Source organism: Emydura macquarii, unplaced genomic scaffold, assembly GCF_026122565.2.
Source record: "Emydura macquarii macquarii isolate MOO-44397 ecotype Brisbane River unplaced genomic scaffold, CSIRO-AGI_Emac_v2 contig_1477, whole genome shotgun sequence".
NCBI classification, from domain to species: Eukaryota; Metazoa; Chordata; order Testudines; family Chelidae; genus Emydura; species Emydura macquarii.
Genome location: NW_027131614.1, coordinates 11,463,436 through 11,477,832, shown reverse-complemented (window position 1 = coordinate 11,477,832; position 14,397 = coordinate 11,463,436). Strand labels below are relative to the sequence as shown.

The 14,397-nt window shown below is 37.8% G+C and overlaps 1 protein-coding gene across 4 annotated transcripts in view; it reads left to right on the top strand.

Moving 5' to 3' along the window:
- The window catches only part of SULF1 (sulfatase 1), a 159,353-nt gene that overhangs the window by 67,187 nt on the left and 77,769 nt on the right, over positions 1–14,397 (top strand). For 3 of the 4 annotated variants that reach the window (XM_067553640.1, XM_067553639.1, XM_067553637.1), the window contains exons 2-3: positions 6,792–6,851; positions 7,170–7,404. In XM_067553640.1, coding sequence (XP_067409741.1) covers positions 7,233–7,404 — 172 coding nt within the window. In that variant the 5' untranslated portion in view covers positions 6,792–6,851; positions 7,170–7,232. Of the gene's footprint in view, positions 1–6,418; positions 6,526–6,791; positions 6,852–7,169; positions 7,405–14,397 lie in introns of those variants that run through there. The other variant, XM_067553638.1, reaches the window with a different exon arrangement.

The window sequence follows — 14,397 nt, the reverse complement described above, 5'->3', positions numbered from 1 at the left end:
AGCAAGGTTACAGCAAAGATATGTGGTTTTTAAAAAGGAATTTTAAAATTACCTAAATTCCTTCATACACAAAGGTCACTGTTTATAGCTGAAAAATATTTGGAATGTTTTGCCAGTTACGTTAGCTTGTAGCTGAAAAGTCAACATATAATTAACTTTTTTACAAAAATCAAAATCTGATATTAGAAGTCTGTTCAAAACCTAGTGCACAGCTAATTACCTTTATTTATCTTAATTATTTAGCAAATGCTAACAAACTACATATATCATGACACTCATAAATTCAATAAGCATGTACATTTAACTGATTTTTTTTCTCTTTGAAGGCTCATAGACAGGGAATTCAATCATAAGCCTATTGCATTATAACTTCCAATATAACATCAGGTTTTAATAAGCCTCCTATTTTCTGCACACATGTGCTTTAGACTGCCTGGAAACCAAATCAGTAGAGAGAAGGGATTACTTTAGATTACTTTGAAATATGCATTGTTTGAAATGGCCTCTGGTGACCAGCTTTCATGAATAGCTGATTTTTCTTGTGGGGCACGTCATCTGCTTAATTATATCAGCCTCCTTTGTATGACAAGTGCACTTCTTGTTTGTGTTGAAATATGAAGTTTTAAAATAAAGTAAATTAGGTGGTGAGAAAATAAATGTAGGAAATGGTGAGTTAATAGAAGTTTGTAACTTAAAAAGGCACTTTGCTTATGATAGATATGCTAGAACTTTCCTTTAAGCTATTGTTTCATGTAGTGTATAGTTAATATAAAATATAATGCTTGATTTGTTCAGATTTTTTTAAAAAGATTGATTCAACTTTAGTTTTATGGCACTGAAGTAAAAACTCGGGGAGGGGGTTGTTTGTTTTTGCCAAGCAAATTGAGTTCTCATACAACTATGCATTTTGAGAATTTCACTGAAATTTGGCATACCCCATGATTACTATGGTAGAGCTAATGGAAATTTTCTCCTAATAAAAATGCTTTTTATCTTGTACACAGTAATAAAAGTGGATTAGAAAGTGTGTGTGTGTGTGCGTGCGTGCGTGCGCGCTTTCAAATCCGTGTAAGGCTTTTCTCTTTTCAAATCAGTGAGTGGCAATCTCCTGTCTGTAGTTGTTTGTGAAATCCCAATGTTAAAACATAGGTTATGAATCTTGGTGCCTGCAATTACTTTAAATGATAATTAGCGGATCTATTAATCCAGCCAGAAAAAAACATCACAATAATGGACAAATTATATTTTAAAGGTGAGCAGATAATTTGACTGACTGACAAAATATATTATATATCAAATAGATAGAGGCTAGACCTAGATAGCAACTGCATACTTTGTGTTTGCTGTAAATCATATGCTCTACAAGTAAGATTAGTGGATTAACCTTTCAGAAAAGGCGGTGGATCCTGCTGTTTCCTGATTTTGTTGTACTGTAAAAGTATTTTCCATGGCTGTAGGCTTGATATCCCACAGGAAATTGAAATGCTGTTTTACTCTGTTATGCCTGATAGCCTGTAAGGGATTGCTGTGTTTTGTTTTGTTTTGTTTTAAGGAGCAGATAAGTGTATGACTTGAGAAAGATATTAACATTACTTAACTCATAATAGTAATCTGTCAGCATTTTTTTAAATGAGGTGCTCTGATATAACTCTGGAATTCAGACTTCTTATTTTTATTACTGCTGCACAATCTTATAACCCATCAAGGCAATATGTTCTAAAAAGAGTAAAGTCTTCAAAACTACCAGGATGCAAATTTAACAAATAGCCTCACTTGATGTTTTGTTCTATAATCTTATACTTGCACAATTAATAGTTTCATGATCCAGCCAAAGTCCTTAACAATGTACCTGTTATAATTCAGATTATGTTAAATACTAAGACTAAGGGATCTCATCTCCCCTGGATGTGCACATTAAAGATTAATAAAAGCTGTTCATGTGTGTTGAGGGATGAATTAGATCCCTTTTACCCCATCCTGGAGCTTCTCTGTATGCAAAACTCCCATTGATTTAAATTAATGCTATACAAAACTAAATGCTACAGGATTAATCAATACAGCTATTTCAGAATCACTGTTGGGTTTTTCCATTGTCTTTAAAGCAAATGACTGAAAGTGATAATTGCAAAGCGTGGAGTCTGGCCTCCACTGGGAGACTGGTTAGCCAAGTAGACCAAGGTGGCGTTAGTGAGGGTGATCTCTTTTCCATCCATCCAGGCTATCTGATTTTAGTGTGAGACTTTCCATTCAGGGCCTGGCAGGTTGGAAGTCCCACCAGTCCCACCTGAGTGGCCCCTGCAGGCATGTTGGCAGTTATAAAATACTGTCAGCATCCCCATACCTGCTTCCTCATGAACAGCCAGACTTTTCTTCCTATCCGCTTTCTTCTTCTTCTTTTCTCTCAGGAAGGCTCTGGTAATATTGAAACTGAGAAAGCTGGGGTTTTGGGGTCAAATTCCTGGCAAGGTTGTTTAATTTAGCTACTGTTGAGTCAGCTGATCCTCACTAATGGACAGAGAGTTACACTGATCATCATGCTTGTGGTCAAGACAGAATATTTTCTAATAGTGACTGGTGTTGGTTTGTTTTCTTCTGAAGCATTCTGTGAAGATAATTTGTCTGGGATTGTGTTTCGCCTTTCCCCACCTCCCCCAACATTAAAGGTAGCCTATCTTATAGAGGAGATGAGGCAGCCTGTAATATAGGTTATGGTGAGGCCATCATGATCATGACCTAGGTATTTGATGGTTATATTTTCTTTAGTATTGGAATCCTTAGTATCCTTACTACTACTAATAAAAATAGTTTTGCTTTTTCATAGGACCTCCCGTCAGGGGGTGTCCAAAGCATCTTAGAAATGCTAGTTAAGGTTCACAGCACTCATTTACGGTACTAATATTTAATTAGCTCACTTTTGCACACAGGAAAATGAAAATACAGAAACTGACTTGTCCAATGGGATTTGATGGCAAGGATGGGACTAGAACCCTTAATCACAAGACCATCCAGTACATAAGGAGGGCAGAAGCCTCTTGCATTAGGATTCCTATTGTAAATAATTTACAGGCTGCAGCCAATAGACACAGTTATTAGAAAGAGCACATGTACCTGGAGAGCCAGGACTAGAACCTTTGTTCTAATGCACAGGACAATACCACCTGTGATAAATGAGATTCCCCCTTAGTTGGTAGTAGTAACTCCTTTATCATGTCTGTGGAAAAGCCACTGGAGAGTGACATGATCATACACTCCAGCATTCACGCAGCATCTTAGCTCACTATCTCCAAGCCTGATTTTAGTTTAGGGACATATGAGTGATTCATACAAGTAAACCTGGTTCCCTCTGCAGGAAAAAGGCAGATTGGTGACTCATGATGTTTGGAGGCCACTTCTCCAGGACTCTGCTTGTGGATTTGTCCTTAGGCCTTTTAGTCATACAATGAAGAAAGAAATTTAGGAATATTTAGTGGGCAATTTATATTGCACAAAGTGTATGAAAAGTGGCATTTAAACCTAGAGAATTCTAGCAAAGGTTTTGTTGATGCTGTCTGCAGTACTATCAAAGCAGCCATCCTTTATGGTATATCAAGTCAGGCATAAAAAATGGGGACACCAAAATCATTAGTCGTTTCTGAAAATTTTGACCAAAATACGTGTGAAATGTGAGAATTGTTTGTAAAGATATTATCCTTCCCACCCTTTCAGTAAAGTTGTCCTACAGACAGCCCTGGAGAGCGAAGCCTTCTTTAACCACAGCACAAACTGTGGCAGTGCAAGTCTTCTCCCACTGTTATGCTGGTGTAGTTTAAGCCTCTCCTGGAGGAACTATCTCAAGGGTTCCACGTCCATCAGTCCATCAGTTCCAGGTCCATAAGTCCTTCCATACCATACATAGATGCCAGCAGACGTGCTATATTTTCATTTTTATTGCACCAGTGTAAGAAGGGAGAACACAAGCTAAGATCTAATGTTCAAATGAGAAAAAAGAGTGACTGTGAACTAAAAAATGCATCCAGATGAGGAAAGATGGTCTTTTTGAATTTTCTTTTGCTCTTGTTTTCCATATTTACTGAGATTTCAGTTGTCATATGTATATTCTTCTGAAAAAAAACTTTAAACTTTCCATATAGTTGGTATCTTAAGTTACAATCAGTGTTCTCCTTTACTTGTCTGGAGAAAGGGAACTTGTATTTGGATCTTGATTTTTGGATATTGCACAATGCTTTAAGTTTACTGGCTATGTGTAAAGAAAAAAGGTCTCTCATAAAAATCTCTCCTGTTTTTGACTTTTTCAAGATAAACTACTATGTCTCCAAGGACACTCGTAGACTCCAAAAGAGTATCCAACACAAACATTGCATCCTTGTCTCCTCTATCAAGCTTTGCATTTTGTCTGTTTTCTTCTTTACTTCATTGCCTTCTGGAGCTGGAAACCAGCCTGTGAGAGGATGGAAGGTTTTAAAAGGTCACTTCTGAATAAAGAATTGTCTGTGCAAAAAAAGGATACAGTTATTCAGAGCACTATGAATGATCAACAGTTGCATTGCTGTGCTCTTGTGCAAGTATCATTTAAAAATTAAGCAATTTTTATTTTTAAAAGTTTTAGGTCAATTTTGTCATTTCCCTTCCCTTATCAAGATAAAAAGAAATTAAATAGTAGGAAAATAACGTCATACTCTTTTTCTGAAAAAAAATTGTCTAACAAGGATGTTTGCTTAATTAAATATAAAATTAAAGCTAAAGGTTTTTTGTTTTTGTTTTTTTTTAACCAACTGTGACTGACTAATGTATCCCAAACAAGAGGAGGAAAAGTTGGTAATGTTGGTTTGGACTGTTCTAAATTTTATTAGCACTGAGGTGTAATTGTCAAGAACTTGCAGTTCATACTGTGTGGGATTATTCAAACATGTTGGTGCCAATGTTTGCTGAGCGTAGCCAGGATGCCTGCACTTTCTGGGTCAACATTGTCTGAAAAAGTTAGCTGTACAGTACAACTGATATAAGAAACTTAACATTGACCCTCACTTCACACATCTTTTTGGGATTTGTGAGGGAGTCAAAGTTTTGCTATTTAAAGATCAGACAGTTAGAGACAGCTGTATTTTTGCTTTTGCATCAAAAGCCTGTGATGTCTGTCAGAAGAATGCTTATTTCTTCAGTAATCCTGTTCTTTGTCAGCTTTTCTGTGAGTTAGAATAAATATGTGGAAACTGAAGTATTTTAAAAAGTCACTCTAGCCTAATTACAGACTTCCAGTCTACTTATCTGAGTGTCATGTAATCATTGAAATGGTATTTAACACTAAATGCCAGTTCCTGCGTATTGGCTTTGCATTGCTGTAATGTCTATCATAGACTGGAATGTTTGTTGGTGAACAGACAATGGAAGACAGGATTACTCTGCAACAGACACTTGGATTTTTGTTTTAAAGACATTCACACTTTTCTGGTGTAATTACAGCCTTCAGAGTGAGGAGAATGAAACTGTTTATGGGGTATCTTGTGACACTTAAAATAATAGGTGTGTGTGAAAACAAGCACAGTATCCTTTTTGTAGCAGTCTGTGTCAAGTTCTCCCTCACAAGTTGTATATCACCTTGTGTTGTAATTTTAGATGAGTCATGGGGCCCTTTGTCTCTTGTTCTGTTTTGCTTGCATTAAATTAGTTCTGCGTATTTGTCTGCTATTAGCTAATATTGCATGTTTAAATATGAAGTCTCAGGTGTGGGAGTGCTGACCTTCTGAGGAATAGTGCTCCATTCTAATTATGGCTGGTGCAGTCTGATTCCCATGCAGACTTTCCCATATGACTAGTTGGGGTTTTTTTGTTTTTGTTTTTGTTTTTTTAATTATGAGGTTTCTGCAGTTCATCTGTAGTCCCAAAATAAAAATAAAAAAAAAAAAAAATGCTTTCAGCAGGTTAATGCCCTGAAGTCAGATGGCATTACTCCAAGCTTTTTTCCCATATTGTGTAATGTGATGTTTTCACAGGGCTTCAGTCAGTCATGCAAAAAATGTTGAAGTGTAAGTGGCTAACCTTTAGTCCCAAGACCAATCAATCATTTTCAGTTGCAGGTTTAGATCTGCTGCTGCACAGCAAAACTTCTGTGCTTGCATCAGGTCTTACAATAGTGAGGCTGTTTGACTGACAAGCACGGAGAGGGGGATTCTGAGAGGCATATGGAGTGGAGTCTGGAAAGGGAGCATTGAGGAGAAGGGTTTGCCAGAGGTACTGTGAATTATAGATGATGCGCTCAGTTTTATCGTTGATTGATGAGAGACAGTTACGTGCTTTCACAGTGCTGGGTAAGATTGTCCAGAAGTCACTTAATATGAGAACTCTGTCAGTAGAAAGATGACTTTTCAATGTAGTGATACAATGCAGATTACAAATGACAGCTATGCTATTCTGTCTGCTTCGTGAGTGTTTAATATCTCATGCAGGTGAGTTAATCTAAAATAATTCATTTACTTTCAGGTGCCATAGGGCTGAAATTAACACTTACTATTCTGAGAGTTTCACAAGGTGATTATAAATTTTGTACAAAAACTTATGACAATGACATGATTATATATTTCACTTATCTCTAAACACAAAGAAGCAGTCCAACCAACAAGGAAGGTATGTCATTATTTAAACTATTTATGTAAGCAATGGTGAATATAGATTTTCTTCTACTTCTCGTTTTGTGGAAAGAAAAGCTCTGATGTACAATTCTGGAGAGTTAGTTCAGAGCACAATAAGTTGTGAGGTTTTTGATTAACATGTCTTCTGCTTTTTCTTTCTTTTAGGGCTCCACCTACAGATGTTCTGAACAGCTCTGCATCATAGCAATTCATTCGTATACCCAGGTACTGAATTTAAAGAACAATGTGATGTAAAAAGAAGAGGGGAAAGTGTGAGGTAGATATTGGAAGCTGTATGAATACAAAATGCAGTCAGTAGAATAACTTGGAGCAAAAGTAAAATGAAAAAGTGCAGTTGCAAAATGTCTAAGTATATTCACAGAAGATGACTTAGTATAAAGCTACCATTAATCTACAAGTTACTGTCACACTACTCTGTATTTGCCAGTTTTGACTTTTCTGAGTATCACCTTTCTCCAAACATTTTGCGAGTTTACTCACTGTTTGGACAGCATTTCAGTTTTAATCTTTTTCTCTCCATAGCTCTCGAAAACTAAAGAACAGACACTTTGGCGCAATTATTTTGCTTGTGATATTGAAACTACAATGAAGTATTATTGCTTTGGACTTCTTTTGACTGTGCTCAGTACTGAATTGCTAAGAAGTCTCTGTACTACTGTCAAATCACCAAGGTTCAGAGGACGTGTACAGCAGGAGCGAAAAAATATCAGACCCAACATTATTCTCGTACTAACAGATGACCAAGATGTGGAGCTTGGTGAGACATAATTATGTTATTTGCTACTCTGTTTCATTTAAACATGTATTTCGGTCACTTATGCTATATAAATGAACTTAACTTTGTAGGACAGGCACATTTTTAACGTCATCAGACATCCTTGACCGATTTGGAAATTATATTGATAAAAATTATATTATACGTTTTATTGATCCACTTCATCTGATTTAACTCAACTAATTCCAGGTTAGGGGATAAGTACTTTATCAATCAACCATGTTAACCAAAGAGATTGAGATGAATACAGTATGTGATAACGTATAAGGCCGAAAACAGTTTAAAAAAGCAAGAAACTCTATTAATAATATTTGTTATTTCTGACCATCTGCTTTTGTATAACTCTTTTAAAAGATGAAGCTAATGTTACCTATTGCATGGTACCAGATGGATAAAAAACTATATTTTCTTTTTCTCGTATACATTATATGATCTGATACGTTACATACACACAAAATTGACCTAATTTCAGATCACAAGCTTATATTATTTATATGTAATGTTTAAATGTGTTTAAAGTCAAGCCATTTTCATACCATGTCAAGTATATGAAAAGAGGCCAATTTAGTTGTTTTATGTATATTCAGTATTTGATCACAACTTGGACAACATGTAGGAAATGAGTTTTTTGCATGCATATCTGGGGGGGAATATTGTTTAAAATATTTACCTGATATTCAAGATTTCCTTCTTGGCGTATTTTCCCTTAAATACTCTATAAAGATATTAATCACTAAATTTCTTGAATTATGGGCATTTTCATATTTGTTATGATTTTATATTGATTGTACAACTTTTGGGGCTGTTAGTCCATAATTAATAAATTCATATGTCTTATTTTAGGGCTAATCCTGATACTGGGCAAAGTGAGTTCTCCCACTGAGCCTTTAGATCTGTCTGTCTGATCTATTTTAGTTGTGTCTTCTCTAATCACTGGTTTATTTAACCATGCAGTGTAATAAATGGACATCCAGTGGTTATAGACACTATTATTAGTCTAAGATATTGCTATTATGTAGATGTGTTTCTTTTTAGTTACAAACATTTTGGAAATTTCTGTACAAGGGTCAAGCCCTGACCTCCTTTCTGTGGCTAACTGGTGCCCAGGTCCCTGGGCATTGAGCCAGTTCTGTAGAGGCCGGGTAGAAGAGAAGGTGCAACACAGAACAGTGCTTCCTGGTAGCTATCTTAACAAGATCACAGAAGGGATTGTAGGTATGCTGGGAGAGTAGCAAGTATGTAGTAAAACTCTCTGTTCACATCCTGGAGCTACTGCCTCAGAAACTTCCTGAGCGGTTCACAAAGAGCTGTGGCTGCTGTTGCAGTCTCATAATGAAACCACTGCAACCTGCTTGTACATATGCCTTACTAATGGGCTGAAGAAAGATTCTGTTCTCCACAATCCCAGCATAGTTATCCCACACACAGGAAATGTACATACCCTTTGCACGTTGAACCAGAATTTGACCCCAAGACACTTAATATCCTATTTTTGCGATTTCAACAATAGATCATTCTGCTTATCTGAAGGTATAAAGATACATTATTTTCTACATACGAGTCATCATTCTTCTGTTTAATGACCTTAGATGAGCAAAGCTGAGTTTCACACCCTAAAAAAGTACTTAGAGTTGCTTATGCCATGGAATTCAGGAGGTCTAGGATTTATGGAATATAACAAACTCTTTTAGTATTCCAACATAAATTATTCTCTAGTCTATTTTGAGCACAGTATATCTGATATCTATGCAAAACATCTACTTTGCAATATATAAAGCATATAAAACATATGAACATATACTAGACAGCAACTAGAAGATATTTGTCTTCGGAGTGTAGAATCATTGAAGCAAAATATATAAAATTCACCTTCCCTGTAGCCTAGAGCTGTACAAGATAGTGGAGTAAAATCCAGAACATAATTTGCAGAAAGCTGGGAAGTACCACAGAGTGCATTATAGTGTAATAATGTTTTGACCCAAGCAGCTAGCTGATATTCAGGGCCTTCTGAATTGTTTGATTCCATTGCAACATAATCCCAACTATACATATAAAATGATGGGGTCTAAACTAGCCATTATCACTGAAGAAAGAGATCTTGGAGTCATGGATAGTTCTCTGAAAACATCCACTCAATGTGCAGCAGCAGTCAAAAAAGCTAACAGAATGTTGGGAATCATTGGGAAAGGGATAGCTAATAAGACAGAAAATATCATATTGTCTCTCTATAAATCCATGGTACGCCCACATCGGGAATACTGTGTGCAGATCTGATCGCCCACCTCAAAATAGATATATTGGAACTGGAAAAGTTACAGAAAAGGGCAACAAAAATTATTAGGGGTATGGAAAAACTTCCATATGAGAAGAGATTAATAAGACTGGGACTTTTCAGCTTGGAAAAGAGATGACTAAGGGGGGATATGATGGAGGTCTATAAAATCTTGACTGGTGTAGAGCAAGTAAATAAGGAAGTGTTGTTTACTCCTCATAACACAAGAACTAGGGGTCACCAAATGAAATGAGTAGGCAGCAGGTTTAAAATGAACAAAAGGAAGTATTTTTTCACACAATGCACAGTCAACATGTGGAGCTGTTTGCCAGAGGAGCTTGTGAAGGCCAAGACTATAAAAAGGGTTCAAAACAGAACTATAGAAGTTCATGGAGAATAGGTCCATCAATGGCTATTAGCCAGGATGGGTCAGGATGCAAAACCATGCTCTGAAGTGTCCTTAGCCTCTGTTTGTCAGAAGCTAGGAATGGGCAACAGGGAATGGATCCATTGATGATTCCCTGTTCTGTTCATTCCCTCTGAAGCTCCTGGCATTGACCACTGTCAGAAGACAGGATACTGGGCTTGATGGACCCTTGGTCTGACCCAGTATAGCTGTTCTTATGTTCATTAGGAGAAATCGGTGGAGTCGGCTGTTTCTTTGATGCAGTCTTGTGTATTTTACAAGGAATGTACATAACATCCTGTCACCCCAAATGCAGCAGGAATCAAACAGGAGACAGTTTCATTGGTCACAATTCCAAGCCTCTTTCCAGCCAGCACTCTGCCCAAAGTCTAAGTTCTTTCTCAGGTTCATGCTACACAAGTGCTTCTCGGCTGTCTCTGGGACTTCTTAGCTGCCTCTTCTGTTTCTGTGCTGTTTCTGCCAATTCTCTTTTACACACAGTTCCCCTCAAACAATCTCCTCAGTTTGCATTCAGCCTGCAGTCAAACCTCTCCATCCACATAGCTCAGATTCCTGTGCAATATTGCATATGGTCTATATTTTGGGGTGTGGCCTCTATTGTTGCAGCTATCTATTCCATAAAAGTGCTTGATTGTTTTTTAATATTTATCCTGAATGAAGGGTAGCTGTTACACACAAAGCTTCACTCTACCCCCACCACAACAATACAATTATACAATGTATAATGTCACAAAGGAGATGGGACTAATAAAATATCATTGTGATTTCCAGTTGAGGGAAAACATACTTGTAGATACCAGAGTTGTTAGTAGAAACCAAAGAACCTTTATCTTGTGTCATTTTCTGACTCGGGGCTTGAGTCCTTTCTCTTTATGGAAGAGGAGAGAAGAGAAAGTAAGAAACAAGACAATTAGATGTCTGTAAATAAAGGTGGGGAATTTGCTCTTCCTGTGTACACAACTATATTTAGGGCCTGACACTGCCCCCAGTTAAGTCCATGTAAAGTTTCCTGTTGACCTCAACAGGAATGGATCAAATCCATAGTGCAGAGGTTCCCAAATTTTTTGCAGGCATAATCCCACTTTAATGAAGTATTTTCCTGCCAGGGCCCCAGATAGCATGGAGGATGCCGTTTTGCTCCTCTGCATAGTGTGATCCTGTACTTGTGATGCATGTGATGTCATGCTGTGCGAAGGATGCCATTTTGTAGAGTAAAATGGAATGATCCCTGCATAGTGACCTTGCACATACTGTCTATAAAAGTCAAGCTGTGCAGAGCAAATTGGTGTTATCCGCACACTAGGAATTGCCATGTCCCTAATTGCTGATGGTGCAACCCTGTTTGGCGTTGTGACCCACAGTTTGGGAACTGCTGCTATAGTGTGTGTAAATTCATACCTGTATAGTGTGGAGAGGGAAACAATGTGGCTTTATTCCTCCAAAATAAACATAATGACCTGTTCTTGAAATCAAAGTTAATCTGTTTTTATGAATAGGAAACAAAAGCATATTATTTTTCACATATGGGGAATAGCATCTTCTAGATTGGGCAATTGAGAGATTGAGAATACAATAGAACCGTAGACTGGCTAGACAGTGTGTGGGGCCTCAACAGGCACCTTCCTGGTTTGTTGTTCATCACCTTCTCTAGAATTTCTGAAGTACTGAGCGAGGCACAAACAAGAACAGAAACGCTGAACATACCCAGAGAATTGAAAAGTCCTCTCTCCTTGCCACATTCTTGCATGGGAACCCAAGAAATATTTTTTGTTTTGTGATCATGAGATCAGGCTAATAGATCCAGCTACAGAGACCTCCATCTGTGGAGCAATTGGAAGAAAATCTCCAGCAGCATTAATGCTTCCTCCCATAAGTTTTTGCTCTGGGATAAAGCTTTAGTCAGGCTGAATGTTTTATAGGACAAAATTTCCTAATTCGTATGACCAGACTGGGCATTTACTGGGATCTGGTACCCTTCAGGCCCTCCCCAGTTTAGACATGCACAACTTCATTGACCTGTTGTCTGTCATGATCTGCATGTGTGCCCTGGGGGTTGTGTCCAGATGTTAAGGCTGACAGGCAGCGAGGAGAGCGCAGATGGCAGAGAACTGTAGCTTGTTAATACCAGCAAGTCTCATCTCCCCTTGTATTTTGCTGCCTTTGAATTGTCTATTTTCAGAATATCCAGTGGGGTAGATCTAGCATCAGTTTCCTAAAGTGCACACCTGGAGGAATAAAGTAACTAAACCAGATCCAACTTTCACTCACATGATAGGGAGCCTTTACTTTGACAGCAGTGTACTGCAGAAGTAGAAGCAGCAGAACTGGGCAGTTACTTTCCTAAATTCTGTATCTTTAAACATCTTCTATTTGTCTATCTTTAGCTGAATATTTTCCTATATACATTTCTATACAGCTGTGGAGGGTGAAAAGAGGATTTGTGAAAGGGCAATGAACTTTGCTCACCATGGGCCCAATCCTGCAAAGTGTGCCTCTTTAAAGGCCTCAGATACACGTATTGTGGCAGACCAGACTACTCAAAGGAAAGATCTAATGGCTCCCACAGAGTCCAAAATACCCAGTCCAATACCTCATTTTCCATCTCCCTCTTTAAAAAAAATGTTTTTTAAAAAATTGATGCAAAAGACTAAGCAGGTCTACACTGCCACTTAAGTCGATGTAACTTACGTCCCTCAGAGCTGTGAAAAAGACATCTCTCTGAGTGACCCAAGTTACAGGGACCTAAGCGATATCCACACCAGTGCAGCTTCTGCCTCTTGCGCAAGTGGAGTAATTTATGCCAACAGGAGAGTACTCTCCTATCAGCATAGAGCATCTTCACCAGATGTGCTACAGCAGCGCAGCGCTTCTAGTGTAGAGTAAGTCAAATTTTAATTGCTAATACTATTATTTCAACCCCACCAAAACCAACAAATTAGTGTTTGGGTTAACCAGTTAACTTTAATTAACTTAAAAACTAGTAAATTATTTCAAAATAATTTCAGATTCTACACCTGCCCCTGAGCCTTTCTGCCAATTTTGTGGCTTTACAACCACATTTTTTATGGTTTTTAAATATTTTTCTTCTTCCTGTTGCTCTGTGATCAACCCACACAAAAGAACAAGGGGAACAGTGAAATTGACTGTAAGCAAAGTGCTGTCAGCTGTGCAAAATAAACTAAAAATATAACAAGAGAAGCTAAAATTCTAAAATCCACTTCTCAAAATTCCCCAAAGCTGTAAAAGTACAAAACCCCTCAGTGATTATTGGTCTATTGCCACCCCCACCCCCAAATTCCTGGCTTGTTGTACAACTGACCCTTGCAAAACTTTGGTTGCTATCAGCAAGTACTCACAGATGGTAGTACAAGCCATGGGGATCACCGTTTCGCAGCAATAGGCTGCTGCACACCTGAGGATCCTACCTGCTACCTCATCTTTTTTTCTGTAAAATGAGTTTTTGTCAAGCTTTAAGGGGTGGTTTTAAAAAAAAAAAGCCAACACACCTAAGCTAACCCTCTCCAAGCCCTTACGCTAGACCTGTGCATAATGATGCGATCAAAATGAACAGGAGTTTGTTTGGTTCGGGGGGAATGGGACTGTTATAAAAATCGTTTTGCTGATTCAACCACAAAGGCTAAGCTGACTCTGAACGCAAGACTTAGTTATTGCACAGGCCTGTGTGCCGCTGCTCTGCATGGGGACAGGTTTCACCCAGAGGGGTTATTGTCATTGCATGTGGTCTCTTTATAGTGTGATTTTTAAAAAATAATTCTGCTTTGTCTGCTACTTGATAAATGTATAACTAAATCACTGCTGGCTGGTGACTGCAAAAACTGCTGCAGCTTAATGCTCCACTAATTATTGTAAGGGTTTATTTATTTTGCATGTATTGCAGTAAAACAATATTTTTTTAATCCTTTTGAGAAGTCAAATAGCCAGTTATAAATACTGCATGCTTGAGAAGCCCCAGGCTTTGATGGGAATCAACTTGCATGAGTTAGGAGTACTCACATAAGTAAGGGGCTGCAGGATCAAGCTGTAAATCAAATTAAAAATTAGTTAAATGTGGAGTAAATATTAAAAGGTCTTATCCCTTAAAAGAGGGAATTGCATTAAGTCTTCAATGTCAAATGGAGCTCATTGATTCTTAGAATGGTGTATGTATTCTATGCCACCTTCTATCTTTGTATAATACTGTTCAACAGGCTGCTGACTTGTGACTCTGCTTATCAGATTGATCTACACTTGTACTTGTGATTAAGCAAGAGAAGAG